Source organism: Somniosus microcephalus, chromosome 19, assembly GCF_052327205.1.
Source record: "Somniosus microcephalus isolate GS21.2 chromosome 19, FLI_Smic_1.0, whole genome shotgun sequence".
Taxonomy (NCBI): Eukaryota; Metazoa; Chordata; class Chondrichthyes; order Squaliformes; family Somniosidae; genus Somniosus; species Somniosus microcephalus.
In genome coordinates, this window is record NC_141005.1 from 24,987,754 (window position 1) to 25,012,994 (window position 25,241).

Sequence of the window (25,241 nt, forward strand, 5' to 3'; positions counted from 1 at the left end):
GTTTAAAAAAAAAAGCCAGAGCGGGCTCTCGCGGGCGGGCGGCGCATGCGCGGTTAGTGCCAGCGGCGTGAGGCGGCCCGCGGGGAGTAGGCAGGGAAACCCCGCGGGCTGGCGGCCGTTAGAGCGGCTCACTTCGGGCCCCGACACCGTCAAACCTGAGAGGGGGAAGTAGAGAGAGACAGAGAGGGAAGAGGAGAAGGAGAGAGAGGGAAGAGGAGAAGGAGAGAGAGAGAGAGAGAGAGAGAGAGAGAGAGAGAGAGAGGAGAGAGAGAGAGAGAGAGAGAATTTTTGGAGCTTCAAGCCTGCCTGCAGCGGGCCTGGAGACCAGCACCGAGTCCCCCCTGCGCGAGGGTGAGGAGGAGGAGAGGGTTGCTAAACACAATATAAAACTGAAATAAATTGTTATTTAATTCCCTAACACATCATTAAAATATTTACCTTAGTTCCCTAACACACAGAAAGTGTGGGGGAAAAAAAATCGTGGAAAATCAAGATGGCGGCCACTCACCTCGGTTCAGAAGGATAAGGCCCGCCCACACACGCACCGATTGGTCGACCGGTCAGGTCACCGAAGCGTAGGATTGGTCAATCGTCGAGTCACTCGACACTCAACTGTCGGACGGCACGCGCCAGGAACCCGCCGTCCGATTGGTCGACCTCGACGTCACACAGTCGCTAATGAGCGGAACACTGAACGTTTTTCGGATACCGCGGGCGGGATTTTTGTCCGGCCGAAACGTAAATATGCCTATGACCGGTCCGGAATCGCAAGCTTTCTTTTGAGTCGACGCGCACGTCGGTACGCTCTGTAACTTTCAAACGTATAGAGAACGGACAGACAGACATCGGGACAGACAGAAGAGCCGCTTTATATATATAGATAATGGTAGCCACTAATGATTAGCAATCCATAACAAATCCAACATTTTTCCAGATTCCTATTCTGCAAATATAAACCCAATTCACCTCAAGTTTCGTTACATTCAAGCTCTAGATATGCAAAGCCAACCTAAGCCTCATTCAATCGAATAAAGTAACATAAATAATTACAAAGTAACAGAAAACGCTGGAAAAACTCAGGCCAGGCAACATCCGTGGAGAGAGAAACAGAGTTAACGTTTCAGGTCGAAGACCCTTCTTCAGAACTGAGAAAAAAGCAGGAAATGAAACAGATTAAAAGGCCAGTTTGGGGGCTGGAAAATGGGGGAGGGGATGAAAGAACAAAAGGGAAGGTCTGAGAGGTGAAGAGACATTAAGAGGTATACAAGGCGAGACGAGATGGTAATAGGACAGGTAAAGAGGCAAAAGATGGCTCTAGATGAAGTGTGAAATGCGCTGGCAGGATGAGAGACAGCTGCCATGTGGGAGAGAAAACAGTTCGTAAGGATGACCCCGAGCTTCCGGTCGCTTGTCATTTCAATTGACCGCTCCATTCCCACTCAGACCTCACCGTCCGCGGCCTCTTGCATTGTTCCACGGAAGCTCAGCGTAAGCTCGAGGAACAGCACCTCATCTTCCGATTAGGCACTTTACAGCCTTCCGGACTCGATATCGAGTTCAACAATTTCAGATCATAACCTCGGCCCCTATCATATTGTTATATTTTTTATCCACACCTTTGGTTTGTGCCTTTTCCTTTCTCTCTCACGTGGCAGCTGTTTCTCATTCTGCCAGCGCATTTCACACTTCATCTAGAGCCATCTTTTGCCTCTTTACCTGTCCTATTACCATCTCGTCTCGCCTTGTATATCTCTTAATGTCTCTTCACCTCTCAGACCTTCTTTTTTGTTCTTTCATCCCCTCCCCCATTTCCCAGCCCCCAAACTGGCCTTTTAATCGGTTTCATTTCCTGCTTTTTTTCCTCAGTTCTGAAGAAGGATTTCGACCTGAAACGTTAACTCTGTTTCTCTCTCCACGGATGTTGCCTGGCCTGCTGAGTGTTTCCAGCGATTTCTGTTGTTATTTCGGATTTCCAGCATCCGCAGTATTTTGCTATCCTAAATAATAACAAACTCATTATTGACAAAGCTCTGGATAGTTGGATTTAAATAATAAAATTGTGTCCGATAATGGCTTAAACACTACAGTATAAACCACAAATTTAATAAGCATTTACAGATGTCACGACCCAGGTTAATTTGTAACTTCAACTGGTACTTTAAACCTGGTTAATGGCCTCAATTAAGAAAAACAATACAATTGAGATTTAAAACTGAAATTACACTGCCAGCTGTTAGCAGCTAATATGATGCAAAAGACTGAGTGTTTCACAGCAGGGTGCAAGGGAATGACTTGAATTCTAAAGCGAGAATTTAGAGCCTGCTTTAAATTATAATCCCACATCCTCCTTCACACTTTTTTAAACCAAAGTCTGAATGGTAAACCCCTAACCTTACCTCAACTATGGCGTAACCTTTGATGGGTCGGGACACAAGTGGATTGTTGTCCAGTGATGTCACTGTGTACATAGATCCCACATCGGAGATAGAAGCCGAGTCTGCGCTGTCCATGGGTTCTCCTAGACTACCAAGACTGCCCAAGCTCCCAGTGCTGCACAGGGATAGGTCCAGGCTCTCCTGACTAGATACTGTGTGTGGATCAATCATTCCCTGTGGTGTAGCTATGTCATGACTTGCTTGAAACTGGTCTACTGAAAGGTCACTTGTTGTCCGTGAAACACACTGCGAGCTGCAAATCGAGGTCTGGCTGGTAGAGGCAGAGGCGCTCATACTCATAGCGGGTGTCACACTGCTGCCACTGCTTGCATCCATACTGTCGACTGCTGTTGACTTATCCAGTTCCAACTTGCTATCGGATTTCACCTTCAATCTCTTGGGGTCATCGTCTTGCAGTGGTATGTAAATCTCGTCTTTGAAGACGCCACCATGTGCACTGCACGCCCTGCGAAGGGCACTTCGGACAACGCATTCCTCAAGATGGGTTGGTATTCCTGAGATCACCAGCAACCTGCTGTGGGAGGTGGAGCCTACCAAAGCCTGGCAGGCATCTGAGATGGCATCATTAGTCACCCCGAGACCCTGAGGGTCCTTGTTGGTCAGGTGACGGAGGATCATGAGCAACGTCAAGGCTCTGTGGAACCACAGCATGTCCTCTGGTTTACTTCCACCAATATTCAGGATTGACGTGTCACTCTCACTACCCCGTGAGGGGAGTCGCTTTCCTGTTGCTGATGTCTTCTCCCGTTTCATTTTGACCTTTTTCCGCTTGGAGAGTAGGCTTGGGCTCTGCGGTGTCTGCCCTGGTGACGAGGAAGAGGAGGAAGAGGAATCGCTGAGGCTCGGTGCGCTTGTGGATGTCATCACATTTACCACTGTGCTCATATTGATGGGCAGTGTTACCTCTGCAACTGCAAGACAAATCTCCATCAAAGCATGAAAGTAGGTGGAGAAGCGGCCCTGGTCAGTCACTCCAATTCCAATACCAGAGCTGTTCCCAGTCACCCAGTTTTGTGTTTCTTCATCATATAGTTTACGGAGCTCAGTTTGTACTGCCATCAGAACGGCCAGGCATGGGTTTAACTGAATGGCAATGGATGAAGACAGGCCAGATGGATTCTTCTTCTGTTCCAGCTGATGGATTTTGCGCAGCAGTTCAGCTAGTAAGTGGAATATCATCTCCTTTATGCTGGGGGACAGGTCTGTTGTCCACAAGAGGTTGGCTATGAATTGGGGAGGTAATCAAATGCAGAAAAAAAGGCATTAAAGTACATTCCAGTTAATAGCGACATTTGCTGAAGGGAGACCCACATACTTCTTATAAATTGCACACGAGGGAGGGGGAGAAAAATAACAAATCAGCTAGGGTTGGTGCTCCTGACCACTACCCAGTGAAACCAGCTGAAATATGCACAGGTGGATATGGGACAAGAAGATCAGGCTCAGCTGGGATCCTCCCATGATAGATTAGCTTGCCTCGTCTGGGGTTATACATGATCAAAGGTCTCGGAGCCCATGGAATCATACAAGATTTGGTATCTTCAGGAGAACACATTTGGGGGGTGGATCTTAAGTTGCAAAGCATTCAGTTACACCGCAAGGTATCAGCGACTAGTAATAGCACGCCAATCAGATCTTGCAATTCCTGTGCGCCACATGACATTGACAAGTTGCCATTTCTTCTGGGCATCGACATCGGATCTATTCACTTTAGTCTGGGACTCTGGATGTCATTAAATACATAAAACATTTACATTTTACTAATAAAGCACGTACAAGGTACACACACCCCAAACCAGTTACTGGCAACTCGCCTTACCAAACAGCTCAACGACCTGCAGGAGAACTGATGCAGGAATGGCATCAAGTTCATCCTCGGATTTCCCGTCACTTTCTCCCAATTTCCATGTTAGCAACTGTTCAGCAAATGCCATTGCCAGAGGAAATTCCAGAGGCAACGAGTTCAACACCAGCACTGCACCAGGTGGCGGGGAGACACCTGGGAAGAGGAAATTCAAAACCAAATTAAATAATTAGCCTGAGGAAACCACATAGGAAGCAAGCTCAAAAACAAAGAGCCAGACTCAGAATAACTGGAGGACAGATCTGTATAGGAGAATGATTGTCTCAAGAAATCTTACGAGTTGACAATATTAGTGGTTTACTGCCAAAGCCAATTGAGAAAGCACCACATGGTGTACCTTTAAGCTGGACAGACCAGATACTCAGGTTTGATTCCTAAACTAAGTTACGCTGATCACAGTTAGAGTGCCACAATTGACTTCGACACCTTTTGGGCTAGAATGTGGGAAAAACTAAGAGTTCCTGTTCCTCTTGGCCTGTGGATATTCTTCGAAGTTGACAATGGTCACATGGGCGAAACTAGGGAGCGCTGTCAGCATCAGTGGAACATTGCCTGCAACTCAACACTTTCCAGGAGAGGAGGGGAACAATTTTATTTTTTAAATTGCCAATTGAGGAACATTGTTCTTTAGAGATAGAGATTAAATCTTATTAATATTTTTAAAAAACTTAATGATTCATTCTAACACTCAATTAGTTTACATGTATTGGAGATCATGTTTACAGAGCTATTCTGTTAGGGAATATAATATTTTAATAACATAGATTTTAATATGATTTCGCTTAAAAACTGAGAACAATGAAAGTGCTGATCGAAGCTTAATACTGAAAGTGCTGATTTAGCTTAAACGGAGAAGGAATGATTGATGTACCAGAGACCCAACCATAGCTCTGCATGCATGCTGCTGAGCCAATGGTAATAAAGGGGGCGGGTACATCTGCTGTATAAAAACCAGCCATTTTGAATATGATGTTAGTCGGATAAAGGAAGTCAAACAGTGTAAATCAAGTGATGCAATAAATCGACTATTTAAAACTTACCACCGGACTCGCAAACTTTAATTGTAGTGTGTTGACCTCAGATTAGTGTGGTCCACTGAAATTAGACAAATCTTAGACATACCTAATTTGACATGCAGCTTGTCAGTGGGGATGACAACGGAGGGGTACTGGTTTGTGGTGGGGGGTGGAGTCAACCCAGTGTTGGTGGGCGATGCATCTTTCGGATAACACACGGTTTCGGTAAGGTTGAGTTGTCCATTTCTCCGCACCTTGTGACCCAGTCCATATACCAGCACTCTAACCCAAGGAGCCTTATACAGAGAGGAACTAAACAATAATAAAAAAGAATAAAAGGATTAAAATTTACAACTGTACATTTTAGTTACATTCATCAAGTTCACTGGGTAGAGTATAGCCCTCAGTCTTCAAATAGCTGTCCTCCATATATTACTGGTAAAGTTCCATAACCTGCAAAACTTCAGTGAACTTTTTAAGGTGTCTGCTCACTAAAAGCATAATGCTCCAGGCCCTTACTTCCAGCAGTGAACACTGTGTAGTTGGTGGGTCAAATACTGGTGAATTTTCTCATTCCCTTAAAGTGAAGGCAATTTGCTGTTTCCTGCAGCCAAGCTTAAATCTCTAACCACTTGTTAACAACTATAAAAGGGCTGACGTAATTGAGATGTTCACTGGCTTGCTTGGATGTGGTAGTCTTGGCCCTTTTTACATAAATGTAAGAGAGTTCAATCTGTCAGAAATTACTGGCAGCTAGGGAGCAAGTGTTGGAACAACAATTTTTTTTGGTCTGGCAACAGAAAAATGTTGGCACAATAACCAAAATGATGGTGAGATTAAGCAACAATTAGATCAATCACATTGACAAAGTAAAGTTCAAATTAAGGCCAGAGGTTGGTGAAGGTCTCTCCAAAAATCAGGACTGGACGGTGGCATGTGATACAAACATGTTCTTCAATTTCTGGAGCTGCAATCCAATCCAGCCCAGATTTAGATGACAGCCATATAGACCAGGTCATAAATTCTTTACATAGGATAACTATTTTCTTTTTCCGCTCGAGAATGATTATAATTGTTTCATCTGCTCCAGCAAAGAAGCTGCACTTATTTATGTTGTGCAACTTCCTAGATAATTAAAATTCAACAATTGCAGGAAATGCCAAATGCACCAGCGGGATTGAGGGGTCAACTGTACAACTTTAAACATTGAAACCTCCTCTCAATGCTCATTTCATTCAGTATGTTTCAAATCGTGCTTACTCTTTCCGAAATCCTGCAGGACTTTCTTTGCACGACACCATTACAAAGGCAGCCCCTGGAAAATGCACATCCATGCTCACTTTTGACTCGGTCACTGGGAACTCTTCAGATGGAAACTGTTCCGGTGAATGCTGCAATGCAACAGCATAAACGTCAGTTTGATCGGTCATAAAAAGGCAGCGCCGTCACTGGGGTTAGTAGAGCGTAATTTTAAAACCCTTCTTTAAAACCACAAATCACAGCAACATTAAATGATAAAATATAAACACACTATTGCTAAAATACTGCAGTGACAGATACAGACATACAAAGTACAGAATATGATTAATTGTTCAGTAGCTATTTACTCATCCCTTAGATCTATGAAAAAAGATATTTACAGAAAACACAATAAAATGAGAAAGGGAATTCCACATTGCCACAGATTGAATAAGAGATGAATAGGTATCTGTCCTCAGCCTCCTACGCTGTTCCAATGAAGCTCAACGGAGGCTTGAGGAACAGCACCTCATCTTTCGATTAAGCACTTTACAGCCTTTCGGACTCAACATTGAGTTCAACAATTTCAGATCATAACCACTGCTCCCATTTTTTTGGACAGCAGCTGTTGGTAATGATTCTGTGATTGCCATTTACACCTCCTCTAGACCCATCTTGTTTCTTTACTTGTCCCATTACCATCCCCTTTTGCCTCGCACCATCACCTGTTTTGTCATTTAATCTCTCCTGCCTTCCACCCGATCACAGACCTTCCCTTTTGTTCTTTCCTCCCCTTTCCCTGCCTCTGTACTTGCTTAAAACCTGTTACATCTCTAACCTATTCCAGTTCTGATGAAAGGTCACCAAACTGAAACATTAACTTTGTTTATCTCTCCACAGGAGCTGCTGAGTATTTCCAGCATCTGCAGTATTTTGCCTTTGTAGAGATGAATAGGTTGTTGACTCTCAAACAATTTCTGAAACTGAAGTTGGTGCTCTTGCTGTGCAGCTTCAGGAGGTGGTATTGGAACGCGGTCTATTATATTGGTGCTAGCATTCTGGCAGAATGTTAATACTTGAACCAGCTTGGTTAGAGTTGAGATGGGCAACAGTTGGCTTATGTTTTCGCACTATGTTTACTTCAACTCTGAGAAACATCGAGCAATACAATTATAGATTATGCACTTGGGTTGTGATTGGAGTGTGCAACTTGGCTCAATAACGCTAAGAGTGAATTTGAATAGTAGCGGTGGTCTTAAATGCATCACACCAACATTAATGCATAATCACACAAGTTTGACTTGTCCTGCAAAGTTTTTGGGTATTACGTTGGTTCCAAAATGAGACATTACTTGAAAGGAAGAAAGTGTTTTTTTTTTAAACTGCTCCTGATTTTAACACAAGGAAGCTCTGTAAACAAGTTGGCTAAGCATGCTAAAGCTCTATGTGCTTTGCCAGAACTTGAAGCTCACAAGATCAGTTCCTGGCCTCAGCTGTAGCCATCAGGGGAAAAAAAGCAACATGCTTCTCTAAGGGGATGAATAAAAGAAAAAAACTCACAAATCAGCATCCCTACACGTTTCCCCACAGCTCAAGGGTGGCTGGTTGCACACCACAGAGGCCTCAAGAGATTGCACACTTGCCTGTCTTGCAACAACTAGATGTGTAGCATAGGGAGGCTGAAAGGTGGGGAAATATAAATATCTATCCTAAACAAGAAAAACACAACACTCCAGATTAGGGCATAGTGTTCTCAGTTTCAAAACATTTTACTTCACAGACTATGCAAAATAGGGATTTTTTAAATAGTCTGAAGATTTACAAAAAATTAAGTTCCCCAAGAGATATTATCTCCAGGATTACATAAGCACCTAGCCAGCAAATGGAGAAGATGTTGCCAGTCAAACTAGTTAACTGTCTGGTCAAGTTTCCTCTCACAAGCAAGTGAGTTGGCCACCACTTGGTGTTGAGCCTGACAACTCAGATTAACACTGGAACACATTGCCTCGGTGAAGCCAAGTATGGCCAAGATTCCAAGTCAGATCTCCATTTCAATTCTGGATTCTTCTAAATATTTTACATTTTTTTAGATATTCTATTCATTTAAACTTCCCTTCTTCAAGTGTCCCTCAGCCAAAAGATACACTGGCCTAGAGGGTAGCCAGGCAATTTACAATGATGCTGCTTCTGCTAGGATTTGGTGTGCAAGAGCAGCCAGAGATAACTTTCCCTCTGACTTTCCAACCCACAGTGATGGGGACTTGATGCTTGACCATCTGGTCATAAAGCTTTGGCACAGATGTTTATTCTGTATTGTTCTCAGCTCATAGAAGTCTGCAGCCAAATATGGTCTGTATTTATAGCACCTACCCTATTCTCCAGGTAAGTTAAACTGCTGGTGGGTTATTCTCATTCCTCTGCCAACTTCGCTGTGGATTCATCTCACTCCTGGTGTGGGAAATGCTTGAGCCTAGGATCCATCTCTTTCCTCCTGCTAGCAGCATGCAGAAATCAGGTTCTGAAGAAGGGTGCACACTCAACACGTCAGCCTGTCTTTTCTCTTTACAGATGCTGACATCTGCTATGTATTTCCAGCATTCTATCCTGGGAAATCATTGGGGTTGAGCGTTTTATACGTTACTACCCTATTATTTCAATACATTCCTCTGGTACTGGAGATAATATCTTTCAAATATTCCACCTCTTGAGTGAAGCCTACCACAGAACAAGACAACCTGCATACTGTTGAGTGAACTTTGAGAAAGTCTCTTCATTGTGGTACTGCACTGTCTTGAAACAGAGATTCCTTTTACCATTTCCTATCCCACTCATTTTTTCCCTCCAAATTTCAAAACTGTGGAAATCCTTCCTCCATGCTCGTTTCTCCTACAATCTCCAGGCTTTTAAAACCCATGCTTGGCACTGTCTATCCACTATTTCTAGATGTCTCTCTTCAATCTGGATGGTGTTATGCACAATAGCTCTTGGTCCAACCAAGTTTCTCAATAATAGAAAAAGAAAATCAAAAGAAGGAATCTTGGCTCATTCACTGAAGGCAACTTATAAAGACATCTTTAAGACAAGTGGTCAATGGGAGAACAAGGTATGCAAGAGGAAAATGGCTATAAATCTGCTTTAATTTAAAAAAAAAGTTACTCAGGTTTGTCAAATAGAAATTGAAGGAATTGTACCTGCAGGAAAGAGCAGATCTGTTTGGTTAAATCAAACAAACTGTCTTCACCCTGGTGTAAGGCTCGTGTTATAGCAACAGTAAGCCACTCCCTGATGGAATTGGAGTTGCCCTGGTAGAAGAGGTCAGTGGAAGAGCAGTTCTGACCCTGGTTACAGTGCTGGAGGGACTGAGCCAGAAGAATTGAATTGGAGCTGATTGTTCCATCTGCAGGGAAAGAAAAAGGTTCACAACAAATTTCTCAAATTATTTCACTGAACTCTCTTTCAGATACAGGGTCTTATTTTAAGCCACATGGCATCTGGACTCATTATTTTCTTCAGGGATATTGCACCCACTCATTCCCTCCCATCCCACATGGAACTTGATCAACACAAACCCCTACAGGCAAGGGAGGGACAAGAATTGGTGATTCAGAATTATTCATGGCTCACAACTTTGTTGCTCCCAATGTTATTTAAGAGGGCTAAAGAGGCTTTGCCAGTCTCTCCCAAGCAATGTTCCACCCAACATATTTCTCCTTCCCCTCCAAACAGAAGAAAAGCTGAAGTCAATCACCAGGCCACTCCCATATACTCGAGTGGCTGGCTTACCAAGCAAGCAACAGCACGCCGCAAGCAGGTTGGCTGCAGTTGGTACATGGGCCCGGTGAGAGCAGCAAAGAGAGAGACAAAATAACTTGCAAAGATGTGCTTGTACCCTCAAAAATAGGGTTGCCACATTAATATTCATTTACTGAAGTCCCGTTCTCTTTGTGCCCCCCACATATTCGAGGTTCGGACTGTAGTACGGTGTGACAGGAAATATGGCTGTTGCTTAATTACAAGGGTCGCACTATCAAAAAGAATTCAAACAGAAAATATCAGCGTATTAACATTCAGCACTGAAAGGATTAAAAGCAAAACTGCAGGCAAAGATGAAGGCTGTTTGCCTAGGAAACACTCCTTATTTCGAAGAGCTAGAAAAGGATAAAACTGGATTTTTGCCTGCTAGATTTTATTGAATTGAGACACAAATTAATTTTTTTTTTGGAGTCAGCAGTTTATTTTGATCTATTTTCTCCATTTACCAGTTTTTGGGTTCCCCGAGCACCATTCCACAGCCAGGAGAACCAAGTAAGGTAAATTCGTGCTGTGTTGTGTTATTTAGTAAACAACTGCCAGATGATGAATAACAGCAGCAGCTAACTTGCCCACAAGTTCTCATCTGTGTGTGTGCCTCTCTCTCCCCCCTCCATTCACTCTGATGTGTTAATAGCCAGCATCTGCCCATCAAATCTGCCTGATGTATTCCAGGAATAGTTTATTATGTGCGAACCAGGGGTGTAAACCCATCAGCTACCACCAGTAAGTCCACAGTCACACTCCAGTGCATTGCTGGGGCTCTGGTGCATTCCAAACATGCACCTGTTCCATTGTACAACATACAAAACAACGGTGTTCTGTAAATATTTGTAGTAGTTAGGGCATGAAATTGGAGAATAGATAGAACCATATATATTTCTTAATTTGCATTAATCTTAGGAGTAAAATGAATGTTAGTCTAAAAAAAATGAACATAGCTTTAAAGTAATGCCTAAAAGTACACAATGCTTTCAGTCTACACTTTTCACAATTCTGTTCGTAATTGAAACATTTTTCCCTCTTTCCCCAATTTCAGGGCATTTGGAAAATCATAATGCAGTCAAGCAGAGTCAGCATGGTTTTCTGAAAGGGAAATCATGTTTAACAAATTTGCTGGAGTTCTTTGAGGATGTAACGAGCAGGGTGGACAAAGGTGAACTAGTGGATGTGGTGTATTTGGATTTCCAGAAGACATTAGATAAGGTACCACATAAAAGGTTACTGCATAAGATAAGAGCTCACGGAATTGGGGGTAACATTTTAGCATGGATAGAGAACTGGCTAACTAACAGAAAGCAGAGGGTCGGGATAAATGGGTCATTTTCCAGTTGGCAAACGGTAACTAGTGGGGTGCCACAGGGATTGGTGCTGGGGCCTCAACTATTTACAATCTACATTAATGACTTGGATGAAGGGACCAAGTGTAATGTAGCCAAGTTTGCAGATGATACAAAGATGGGTGGGAAAGCAAGTTGTGTAGAGGACTCAAAGAATCTGCAAAGGGATATAGACAGGCTAAGTGAGTGGGCAAACATTTGGCAGATGGAGTATAATTTGGGAAAGTGCGAGGTCATCCACTTTGGCAGGAAAAATAAAAAAGCAAATTATTATTTAAATGGAGAGAGATTACAAAATGCTACAGTTCAGAGTGACCTGGGGGTCCTTGTGCATGAAACACAAAAGTTAGCTTGCAGGTACAGCAAGTAATCAAAAAGGCAAATGGAATGTTGGCCTTTATTGCAAGGGGGTTGGAGTATAAAAGCAGGGAAGTCCTGCTACAACTGTACAGGGTATTGGTGAGACCACACCTCGAGTACTGCGTACAGTTTTGGTCTCCTTATTTAAGGAAGGATATACTTGCATTGGAGGCAGTTCAGAGACGATTCACTTGGTTAATTCCAGAGATGAGGGGGTTGACTTATGAGGAAAGGTTGAGCAGGCTGGGCCTATACTCACTGGAATTTAGAAGAATGAGAGGTGATCTTATTGAAACATATAAGGTACTGAGGGGGCTCGACAAGGTAGACGCAGAGAGGATGTTTCCCCTCGTGGGGAAATCTAGAACTCTGGGCACAGTTTTAGAATAAAGGGTCGCCCTTTTAGAACTGAGATGGGGAGGAATTTCTTCTCTCGGAGGGTCATAAATCTATGGAATTCTCTGCCCCAGAGAGCCGTGGAGGCTGGGTCATTAAATACATTTAAGGTGGAGATAGACAGATTTTTGCAAGATAAGGGAGTGAAGGGTTATGGGGAGCGGGCAGGGAAGTGGCTTTGAGCCCAAGGTCAGCCATGATCTTATTGATTGGTGGAACAGGCTCGAGGGGGCCAAGTGGCCTATTCCTGCTCCTATTTCTTATGTTCTTACGTCCTGATTTTACGATGGTGGCAACTCATGCTGGGGTATAGTTACATGGGCTGCAGTAACCCTCTGGTCCCTCACTCCAGGAACCATTCATCATGTGTCAGCCTAGACAGTGAGTGTTGGCAAGATGTATGACCACACTGGGCATCACAACCAACCTCCATCCTGCTCACTGAGGATACCTATAATGCTTCGAAACACTCCCTTGGCTAAGATTAGCTAACTCAGCACTGACTGGACAGCGAACCTGGAACTTTAGTGGTGTGTATGGTTCCCTGCCAAACCACACAGTGCATTACCCTATTAAGCCACTAGAGACCCAGTTTATAAAATTTCTAAATATTTTTCACAATCAAGAGCTGAAAGAAAGTTTGTTTCCGTCCTAACTTGCTGCAACAGGGCGAACATGGATTCTGAACATCCGGCTCAGTTATTTCAAGACTGCTTGAAAATATACAAGTAGTTCAGTTTGTCATCACCAACCTGATAGTGGCGGGGCCAGAAGTTGATTGGACAATAGCTGCAGGTGCTCCAGCGTGATGTCACGTACCGCAGGGATGTGGAACAGCCGGGTGAAAGTGTGCGGAGACTTGGGAGCGAAGATGTTCAGCAATGCCATACGGCAGTACAGTCTGGCCAAAGAGGCCTCACAGCGCAGCAACTCTCTGTAAGCAATAGTAGGTGAAAATACACCAACAAAGGGAAATGGGAAAAAAAATTGATTCATCAACAGAAATCTTGGTGAAAGTATCTAGTTTATTTTGGACAATCATTGAGAATAAGGGCACTGCAGAGCATGTATGCAGCCATTTTAGAAGTAACTGCTCTTTAAAAAAAAAAATGGTTTAAAGAGGACATGAAAAATCTAAATGTTCCATTCATTTTTGGTAGTGTCAATTTATGATGATCACATTTCAAGTGTCAGAACATCCATAAGACTCTCATTTTACTAGGACCACTTTAAAAAGTTATAAACCAGCACTTGGTTTCTGTTCTCGTACATTTTTTTTAGTATTTAACAGTGAGTACTGATGATATCAGTAAGGGAGATGAGCAAGGAAGAGTTACTCAATTTTTGACACTGAAAGCAATCAGACCTCAAGCAGTGCTTCAGGAAATGATCATCTTGCTACCAACACTGAACTTCAGTGCAGGGTCATGGACAAGGAATGGTGTGCACTTACTCTCATGACCTGTAAATATTTTTCTTCCCACAGATCTTAAGTGTATAACAGCTGACTTGACCCAAAGTTCAGTGGTTTTGGCAGAGAGTAATTAATTGATCCATACAGACCAGGAAGGTGCCAGTTTCAAGTTTCAATGCTGAACATACAGGGTAGCAATAGGGAGCATCAATTGGCTTTAGCAGTCCTGAGTTAAGGAAGGAGGAATTAAAAAAAGTACTGTTGAGGTCCCCTCTCCTGATTGTTATTCAGGAATCTGTGCTGGATGTCTGCATCTGTTAGTAGTGGGCAAGGACAGGATCAGACTCAGGTGTGATAATCTGTGATGAAAAAGCCTGCTGCTAACACACCCTGCATCAAGGACCACACTTAACGGACATTTGAATGGAACTGGGAGGTGCCCAGTGTCCTTGTAACAAATTCACGAAAGGAGGGAAGGAGTGAAAAATTGGCTAAAAGACAAAAAGCATTGTGTTACAAGATCACCACCGACTTCCTCCAATTTAGAGGAGCAAATATCTGGACTGATTACTTTACAGCACATCTTGTTTTTTTAAATTGAGAAACTAAGGTGAAGCGCCAAAGCTCAACAGAGATTAAAAAAAATAGTTGAGAAGGCAAAATAAATTATTAGTTGATAGATGACACCAAGTTTCAGTTTTAAAAGCCTGTTGACTGCAGGAGGAAAGGGAGACGAGTGAGGCAACAACAAAGGCTGCTTTTTTGCCTAGTCTAAAACTGAACAGGTGCAGGGCATTTAAAGTGTGCACGGACAAAATAGCATCACTATGTGCAAGGTGCTTAATACAGCAATTGAAAAGCAGACTCTTACTGTCCAAATTTTATTTAAAAATACTGGACTGCTGAGAAAGAGAAAGCTACGGTCCTGGAAAAGAAATAGCTACTTTAGGAGACTGAATCGAATGTTAATTATAGCAATAGAATGAGGGCTTTATTGTCTGATCAAAGGCAACTGCAAACCTACTCCTTCCTTCCAGTCCGGGTGACTATTTGATGTTTTAAAATTGATCAATGTTTGTCGTGAAACCATACAAGTATAAAACAAAACTTTAATTTATGTTGGGTAAGTTCACATCATTCCTTGGATTTAACCTAGGAAATTTCCTCTTTAATGAAGCCACCAACTCGTCTTAACTAAAAATTCAAGAAGCATTCAGTGGGCGCAGGTCCCGATTGTATGGAATAACCTCGGATCGCAGATGGCAACATTGGATTCAGTTCTTCAAACTCCATTTTACATTTCAATCATTGACTCTTTACTCCGAAATAACTTGCCTGTGAATCTGGATGTTCGTATTGTCCAGGGTGACTAGTCCATAAGCAGCTGTGCGTCTGTATCCTGTGGGAGGGCGCTCCAGCATGTCAATTGGATACCAATAACGAACCAGCACACCTTCGCTTCGCAAGTACGTCTCCACCTGAACCAATTCATTTGCCTAAATTGGAAAGCATGAGCGGACAGTGTGCTTTACATGGGCAACAAAGGCAGTGGTAATGTTTTATTAAACAGCAACAAGAAACAACCAGAGTCCAGAATATTCGTCATGCATATAACTGCAGGGAAAAAACTGGTTGGTCTAAATAGTGTATAAAAGTAACCCCACCACAACTCCAAAGGAAAGCTTTGACACTCATATTGGTAAACAAACAGCCAAACTTATTTGGGCTCCTCTCAGCTGCTCCATATTGGCGTTGCCCAAAACCATGAGCTTTCCTAAAACTGGAAAAAGTGAAGATTCCAAATTCTGTTGTGAAGAATTGGTTTGACACACTCAATTCCTACCACTGGATATTACTGGTCCTTAAACACACCAGTGGCAGGAATGGCTAATTACAATATCATTTTCTTACATTCTTCTGTTCAGCCTCACATCAGACATGCCTTCTGATTCACAACTGAAACAGCTGACACTTGAACCTGATTTCCAATGCATTTCAGTTATTTTCAGGCAATGAAGATTGGCATCACTGGGGGTGGCAAAGAGGAAACAAGTGATTGCAGACGTGAAGCATTTTCCGACCTTCTACGCAACAAGGGCACCGCTGCTCCCACTTTCTCCCTTTCCTCAGCATCATACATCTTCCTCATCTAGGAAGGCACGGAGCCAAACCACGCCTTTTGCCAATTCAGTGGCACAGATATCAGTAGCAGGGCAGGCACCCCAGTTAGAACGTCCTCCGTTTCTGTCCTTCCCCCAAAAGGTACAACACCTTGTTTCTGCATGCCACTGCATTTAATAACCTATGAAGTGATCGAAGTTCTCAGCTGAAACATTTTTTTTTTTTTTTTTTTTTTTTTTTTTTTTAAACCTACCGTATCAACGTCAAGAACAACTCCATTCAAGCCGAAAGTTTTCATCATTCCTCGGATGGCAAACTTTGGTAAAGCAGTGCCACCAGTGCTGCTGTTGAGATTATTACTGTCCGGATACCGGATCACCACGGTCAGGCCTGTAGTCGGACAGAACAAACCATTATTATACTATGACACTGGCACCAGAGCAAATCCTTTCACCCATCAAAAAAAGGGTCAGGTTCCCATTAAATGCAGTAGCCTCTGGACCCTCTGAACACCAAGTTAACCAAAGTCAGCTGAAGGTCTGTACAGGCCAACAGTGGCAGTTGCTCTAGGCCACTATGATGGACCCGACACCACCAGCCTCTGGATCTTAGCCCCTGCTGCACGCTACCTTTAAATGTATTGAGGAGGACTTTGTTGCCTCCAACTGCATCGCTGCCAGATTCCCTCCAACTGTGCATTTGCTATTGAAAGTAATTCTGTTTGATAAAACAGGGTCCAAATATTTCATGGGTAAACCTTGCAGTAGGCAAAATGAGCAGGCAGACTATAATGGGGAACAGAACCTACCTCAAAAGCAAATTATCAACTTCAGTGCAATCAGGGGAAATGCAGAGGATTAATTAAACTATAAAGTACATAACAAATCCATTAAACTTGGTGCTACAGGAAAAAAATTACCTTTTCGAACTTTATCGGTTGTGAATTTATTGGCTTCATCTTTAATGTCCTCAATGGTTGGGAGGTAGAGATCTCTGGGTATGCCACCATTCTCTTCATACAAGAACTCCACAGTCTGGCGAGCAATATCTACCATACCTATTTAAAACCAATTATCCATTTGAAGATTATAGTATAACTTCTGTTGTACCTGAACAATCATTACAAGTATACAGAGATAATGTCAATGCAATTATACCTTCGCTATATTTAGGGGAATTTAAAAAATGTTACCTTATAGGAAAAATCTTGGCTTTAATCTTCTCCTGCACATGCCTACCATTCTAAAACTAAGATTTACCAGAAAGCTGTTTAGATAACAATAATTGGGTCTATATACAAGTTCATATTTTGTGTTAAATGCTAAGTGAGACACTTCAAGATACAGTACTGTCTGGTTATGTGTGTACTAATCTGTTACTGAATTATGAAACCAGCAAAACTGGCATCAAAGACTTAAACAATATCAGGCATGCATTTCTGGAAAGTGAGTACTATGAAAGAAAAATTAAGATACATAATCCTCAGGCCTACTAGCAATTAGATTGAATAGGCATCTGAATAATTGTCTTAACTCCAGTAAGGTTACACAACTCCTCAATGCCTCTGCTAAAGAGCACATTTAAAGGGTTTTCATTGGAGATAAATTCAAGCATTGAGCCCCATTTATCAAGAGATTGACGAGGTCAGTCGAGGACACAATCCAAAATGAAAGGGACCAATTCAGTCACCTGACAGAACCAAGAGATTGCTACGGACTTTACTGGGTTTACCAAGACTTTTTGGCAGCTATTGTTCTTCAGAATAAACTGATCCATTGATTTTGCAATTATGTGGGTAATCTCTCTTGGGCAATTTCCTCCCCCTACCCTGGCAGTCTTCACGAGTTGTGAATTGTGGAGTTCCTTCCCCTCTTCAAATTTTAGCACTTCTGGTTGACGCACATTTCTTTTGCTTTATCCTCTGCAGCCAAACAAGCCAATTCTAACTGTGTGTCTTTAAGTCCTCTGCTGTTTGCTACTGCTCAACTTACTTTAAGTTTAAAAAGTTGATAACCCTACATTGCCTCAACTTTTCATTTTTTACGTCAGATATTTTCTTTGGGTTCGGCATCTCAGACAACTCCTGTAGGCAAATCCCTGGCTCCCTATGAACCAGATGAAGGTTTTACCTGACCAGTATCTCGCTCATTTGAAAGCGAGCTCAGGGGTCGAACAAAAACCTCTTAGCATTGTATTTCAGCTTACTGATTATATCACATGTCCCCAAGTGATCCTCAACTATGGAAGGTACTGTAGCAGTATAAACTGGTTTATGCTATAAAATGGCCAACGGATTTAATTGTAAATAGTTAAGTGAAGATGTTTCAATAACACTGCAGCTTTGCAGTACTTACAGGCTTAACTATCCCTCCTTGGAAGATAGAAAATAATAATCCTATCGGCTGCACTGTACTGCAAGCAGAAATGGATCAGGCACAAGGTTGCTGACTCAATCTTACGTGGCAGCTCGCTGCTGACAGAGTCTCTCTAGCTAATCTATCTCTGCTGGTTTTAGGCAGACTACTTAAACAAAACAACCCGAGATGGAATTCTGGACAGGGCAAAATCTATATATATATAAACGAGTCGATCTGTCTGTCTATCTGTCCTTCTGTCCTCGGGTGTGCATCTGTCCAGCTATGCGCTCGAAAGTTATAGAGCGTACCTACGCGCGCGTTACCTCCGAAGAAAGCTTACGGTTCCGGGACGGTCGTAAGCGTATTTACTTTTCGGTCGGACGAAAATTGTTCGCGCCTTATACAAAAAACCTTCAAAATTAAACTCATTATCTGCTACTTCGCATTGATTGACTGACGTCAAGGTTCGACCAATCCTGTGCTGTCACGATTGACCAATCCTACAGTACGGTCCCCTGATGGTTGGCCAATCGGTGTGTGTGTGGGGGGGTGGGACTAATCGTTTTCATCTCAGGGATCTGGCAGCCATTGTTTCACTGCCATTACTTCAGCTTCCAGCTCAAACTACTCTGCTCATCCAGCTTTGAAAAAGTTAGTATCTCTTTTAAAAATAACATAACATTTACCAAAAACGTTTTATAAGTACTTTCACCTTTCAAGGTATTAAAAAGGTAGAAATGTTGCCCGGCAGCAGATTGAGAGAAGGACACAGACAGGGCCCAAAAGCCTGGGACTCGATTTAAAATGTTGCCCGGCAGCAGATTCACAGAGGGACACAGAGGCCCCAAAGCCTCGCACTCGATTTAAACCGCCCGGCCCAAAACAGCCCTGGCAAAGCTGGGCTCCCCCAGCTAGTTTAAATATATATCTCAAACTGAGCTGATAAACAAATATATATTCAAACAAAACCAACAGGACTCTTGTGTTTGAAATGAATGTCTCGGCTCCTCCCTCAGATATCTATCACGGACATTACATCTGTTCTGGAGCAACTGCACATCAAAATAAGCTGAGCTATTTCCAGAGAATGAATCTGTATTTTAACCTCATTATATCATGACAAAGAAAAATAGTAAATAATAGAGATAAAGTGGTTTCATTTTTGTCATACCGCCCTTTAGAGGAGACATGAGGTCTCATCTTGCAGTTCTGGTTGTTTAGAAGAGCAGGGGCTTCTGGTGTCCTAGCCAATACTGCTCCCTCCAGCAATACTACCAAAAATAGATTCATTGGGCATTTCTTATTACAGTTTGTGGGTTCCTGTGTGGAAAAATGGCCATTGCACTCTAAAGTAATAATTGCATGCAAAGTCCTTTGCAGCATTTCTGAGTTGTGTAATACGGTGCTATATAAATCCAAATATTGCTTTCAGGAATCTCTAAATTTGATGGCTATACTCAGTTGCCCCTTGTTCCTACATTTTGCGCTTTAAACCTGCTGACCACAGGCAGCTGTGAGCAGTTCAATGTATCTGCAATGAACTGCTCAGCAACACTAACTGCAACTCTCACTCCTTTTATAGTCAACTAGCTGGGGGAGCCCGGCTTTGCCAGGGCTGTTTTGGGCCGGGCGGTTTAAATCGAGTGCCAGGCTTTGGGGCCTCTCTCTGTATCTGGTGCCGGGCAACATTTTAAATCGAATCCCAGGCTTTTGGGCCCTGTCTCTCTGTCCCTCTCTCAATCTGCTGCCGGGCAACATTTCTACCTTTTAATACCTTGAAAGATGAAAGTGAAAGTACTTAAAAACGTTTTTGGTAAATCTTTTAAAAATAACATGAGAGATACTAACTTTTTCGAAGCCGGATCAGCAGATTTTGAGCTGGAAGTAAATGGGGTTTTTAGCTTGAGGCAATGGCTGCCACATCCCTGAGATGAAAACGATTAGTCCCGCCCACAGACGCAGCGATTGGCCAACCATCAGGCGACTGAACTGTAGGATTGGTCAATGGTGACGGCACAGGATTGGTCGAACCTTGACGTCAGTCAATCAATGTTAATTAGCAGATAATGAGTTTAATTTTGAAGGTTTTTTGCATAAGGCGCAAACAATTTTTGTCCGACCGAAAAGTAAATACGCTTACGACCGTCCCGGAACCGTAAGCTTTCTTTGGAGGTAACACACGCGTAGGTACGCTCTATAACTTTCGAGTGCATAGCCGGACAGACACACACCGGAGGACAGACAGACAGAACGATCCTTTTATATATATAGATTGTCAATGGAGAAGAACTACATGCTGTCACGGAAAAGGCCATTTTACACAAAATGACTGCTCCCAGGGCTGCTTATGACAAACAGTACAAAACAAAAGGAACAATGGAGAAACCCAATATACCTTCAAAATAGGAGCATGTAGCAATTCAACAGAATACACTTCTTTAACAATCTGCTACGGTTATTCAATCATCACACTAGATTGCTTGGAACCTACCAAGCTGCAGTGCACCCTTTATCTGATCCAATCCAGATTTTCTTTCCGCTTCATTCCGGAATCGTCTGCGAATCGTAGGGAAGACTTTGGTTTCCCAGGCTTTGACTAAAAGTGCATAATGATCCTCCTGTGGAAGGACAATATAAGAAATCACAGAAACCAAGCACCGGTAGTTTGCCAAACAGCATGCTACAATTAACAGGAGTAGAAAATTAAGATAAACAAAAAAATACTTCAATCACTCCTGTTTTAAATTAAAATTTGCTAAATTTTCTCCTTTTTGGCAAGTTTTTTCCCCCCAATAAATTTGTGCTCATTTCTCAAAGTTCCATATTATAAAAGCTATAATTTATTACAGGGAGAACAACTTGTATGGAAACACACGAGACAGAATTTACACACCATGAGTGGGCTGGCCTGATAACTCATGAATGATAAAGTAAGATGTAAATTCCATGCCACAGGTCTTCATAATCTATTAGTTATATCACATGAAAATATTAAGCAAAAGATGCATTTCACAGCGCATTATGGTTCTTTTTGGATTGTTACATTACAAACACTAATCAGTGGGATTTACGTTTATGATGAGCCTGAACTGGCAGAGCACTTGTGCCATATCTACGGCGTATGCCGTTATTACGGTGCAGAAATTCCAACAAATTATGGCAAGAGTGACTTATGCCATTATGTATACCATGCCATAATTTGCGAGGCCTTTTGCGCCGTTCAACCATTACCCTTGCCGAAAACAGCTAGGCGATCATTTATAATAGTCCTGCCCCCAATTGCAAATTTGCTGTATTTAAGCAATTCTTCACGCAGCTGCCACTTAAGACTGAAAAATAACGGCATTGGAGACCTAGCAGTGGCGTGACTTATATTTGGAGGAAGCAGTTGTTTTAGGGTTGTACCAAAAGAAAAAAAATATGTAAATTGATGTACTGGTTACAAAACCGTTCTAATTTTAACAATGTCAAAGTGACGAGAATGAGAGATAATGCAGTTTAATGCAGGAGGAGGCGAATTCCAATGTGACGAGGCTACTGTCATTTGCAAGCGAGAGTCCCAAGGCGATGCATGGAGAGATTACTATTCTCGACTGTAACTGTAGGTTTGTTGCCTTGATTGCAAATACATGCACCGTATATGGATGACAGCTTCTACTAAGAAAGGGTGTGAAGAAAGCGGCAAGACTGTGAGCTGCCTGCTTAACATTGCAATATCTTGTATCTGCAGAAAATCAAAATCCCTCCGTGCTTTACATATTCAAAAAGTCAGTGACTGTCTCAGGTGATATGCGATTAAAACGTGGGCACTTAATTGTTAAAATGGAAAAAATGAAATGGAGTACAGTAAAAATCTACATAGCCCAACATGGCAGCTTAACTAGAATTTGAATCCTCTTCTATAATTCTGCTGGTTGTTGTTAAATAAACCAGTAAAGGTGTTTTTTCTTCTGCTCCTTCATACTCTGGCCGTGCCGCCTCAGATTTACCACTACCTGCGGCGTAATCAGTTCCCCAGCAAATTGTGGCATCAATTTGCCACTGGAGGGTCAGGGAGCACAAGAGTCTAACATGTGGTGCCCATCATTAATATTGCCATTGCAGCAACTTTCGGCCCATTGTTGTATAAACTCTGAACCGATGTTGAGATTTCTTCTAGGTCAGGGTATGTGGGGGGGGGGGGGGGGGGGGGGCGGGAAAGAGAACAGAACTGACTCAAAGAACACCTGAATGCTTCCATTGCGAAGAAAAAGAAAACAAATATCTAATATTCTTTGTTAACTTGAAGTTGTCCATCACTTACTCTTGGAACGTCATCATCTTCATCATCATCACTTTCATCATCAGCTGCTGGTGGTGGATGAGCGTATGGGCCAGATATCAAAAAGCTTTCATAGCTCAATTCCACTTTGTAATGGCAAGAGGCGTCACTGTCGTATTCTGTCACAGAATAAGAGAGATGCCACATTAGGCATGTTTCCTGCTCATCCCCCTACCAACAAGTGACCTCCCAAAGAACTTACGAATTTTTAAATCGCCAGTGCCACCCATGTTACCCCACTGAGTGTCATCAATTAGGTAATCCCTCTCACCTTCAGCCCCTCTGGTCAAAACAACACTTTTCATCTATTTTATGGACACTACCAAGGTCACTGCTCCTCTAAAATGTTCTTTTCCTACTACAAATGCATTGCCCTCCAAGCTCTCCCCCCTCACTGCATCCTCAATGTATTCAAAACAAGGCTCATCTCACATCCTCTTACTCAAACTTATTCTTTCCCAGGACCTCAAAACTTGGGACACCTTATCTACCTTAGTCTTCCTTTTCTGCTACAATCAAGCTTTTAAAAACAAACAGGTCACAAACATTAATTCCCTAAGAAAAGAATTCACCCAGAACTACATCTGTGTCAAGGGGAACTGAACCATGACAGAAAACAAGCATTTTTAATCAAGTTCTGATTTAGTGACAGTCCTTTTAAGTCCAGTCACAATACATAAGAGTTTAAAAAACAATTGTAATTGAGGCCAACTACCCCAGCCCTAAATCAATATGAATGTTTAGGTTTTTGTCATCATTTGAGTATAAGAGTAAAGACGTCTTACTGCAATTATATAGGGCCCTGGTGAGACCACACCTGGAGTATTGAGTAGTTTTGGTCTCCTTACCCAAGGATGGATATACTTACCATAGAGAGAATGCAATGAAGGTTCACCAGACTGGTTCCTGGGATGGGGGGGATTGAGTAGACTAGGCCTATATTCTCTAGGGTTTGGAAGAATGAGAGGTGATCTCATTGAAACATACAAAATTCTTACAGGGCTTGACAGGGTAGATGTTTCCCCTGGCTGGGGAGTCTAGAACCAGGGGTCACAGTCTCAGAATAAGGGGTCGGCCATTTAGGACTGAGATGAGGAGAAATGTCTTCACTCAGAGGGTGGTGAATCTTTGGAATTCTCTACCCCAGAGGGCTGTGGAGGCTCAGTTGTTGAGTATATTCAAGACAGATCAACAGATTTTTGAATATTAAGGGAATCAAGGGATATTTCAGGAAAGTGGAGATGAGGTAGAAGATCAGCCATGATCTCATTGAATGGCAGAGCAGGCTCGAAGGGCCAAATGGCCTACCCCTGCTCCTATTTCTTATGTTCCTATCTGCAAAGTTACAGGCTTGAGAGGAATCAAGCCACATAATTCAAACATAAACAATGCTGTGTGTTTGGTTCAGTTACATGTAGAACTGGCAGCTACTTTAAGTTTGAGCAGTCAGTTATTTAAATCTAAGAATTCCCAGCAACTATTTTTAAGGATATTTAACTTCAATTATTCAAATCAGACAATTGCTTTGAAACCTTCAAGATTTCACAAAGACCAGTGGTCAGAAATACAAGAATGGAATTACTGTGTATATGAAAACATTAATTCTAATGATCAGTAATTTAGTATAGGGATTGCAAGTTTTTATTCTTTGCCTTTTGAGGAACTAGCTACAGGAAACTTTGGTTTATCTGGAGGTTGTATGTCCGGAATACTCGATCTAACGGCAAAAATCAGGAGCCGTTTTAAAGTTTTTTTTAGATCTCGTTCTTTTTTTTTTCCCCAGTCAGGCACTGCAAGGTCTGTAGCTATAGCAACAGCTTCAGCTAGAGACGCTTGCAGCTGCAGCCGACGCTTTAGAAGCTGTTGCTAAGCAACAGTGTTTGTTGTCAGATACGGAGATGAAAACCTCCGTATGCTTCAACATTAACTTTGTATGTCCGGCAGTTTTGATAGATCGGCAACACGCTGGTCCCGTCGGTGCCGGATATCACAAAGTTTCCTGTAATATAATTTTGACTGTAAATATACATAATATTACTTTTATTTGTTTACCTGTTAAGAAAGAACTTGCATTTATATAGCACCTTTCATGACCTCAGGGCATTCCAAAGCGCTTTACAGCCAATGAAGTACTTTTGAAGTGTAGTCAGTGTAGTAATGTAAGAAATGCGGCAGCCAATTTGCGCACAGCTAGGTCCCACAAACAGCAATGTGATAATGACCAGATAATTTGTTTTCGTGATGTTAGTTGAAGGATAAATATTGGCCAGGACACTCACTTGATAGTCATAAAAGCATGAAAAAAGGTCCGATATAATGCCCTGTCACTCGGGAGCGGCACAGAATAATTTGGGTAACTAAAGTAATTAGAAAGTGGGTTTTCTGTATATTATCTTGGGCACATTATTAAAAACTTACCTAGATAGCTTACTTAGTCTCTAGGTCATAGGGAGTTGGGACTCACCTGTGTGAATAGATTAAAATAGTGAAGCCAAAAAATCTAGAGTAAAGAGGATAGAAAAGACCCAATAATGTAGCACGAACATG

The 25,241-nt window shown here is 42.3% G+C and overlaps 1 protein-coding gene across 5 annotated transcripts in view; it reads right to left on the reverse strand.

Annotated features, from left to right (window-relative positions):
* hectd4 (HECT domain containing E3 ubiquitin protein ligase 4) overlaps nt 1-25,241 on the reverse strand; it is a 268,113-nt gene that overhangs the window by 51,790 nt on the left and 191,082 nt on the right. For all 5 annotated transcript variants that reach the window (XM_085961398.1, XM_085961396.1, XM_085961397.1 and 2 more), the window contains exons 51-61: nt 22,677-22,813; nt 20,865-20,991; nt 16,936-17,073; nt 16,270-16,406; nt 15,231-15,391; nt 13,234-13,415; nt 9,767-9,972; nt 6,597-6,727; nt 5,443-5,648; nt 4,276-4,455; nt 2,397-3,679 (exon numbers count right to left, since the gene is read on the reverse strand). In XM_085961398.1, the coding sequence (XP_085817524.1) occupies nt 2,397-3,679; nt 4,276-4,455; nt 5,443-5,648; nt 6,597-6,727; nt 9,767-9,972; nt 13,234-13,415; nt 15,231-15,391; nt 16,270-16,406; nt 16,936-17,073; nt 20,865-20,991; nt 22,677-22,813 (2,888 nt within the window). The remainder of the gene's footprint in view (nt 1-2,396; nt 3,680-4,275; nt 4,456-5,442; nt 5,649-6,596; nt 6,728-9,766; nt 9,973-13,233; nt 13,416-15,230; nt 15,392-16,269; nt 16,407-16,935; nt 17,074-20,864; nt 20,992-22,676; nt 22,814-25,241) is intronic.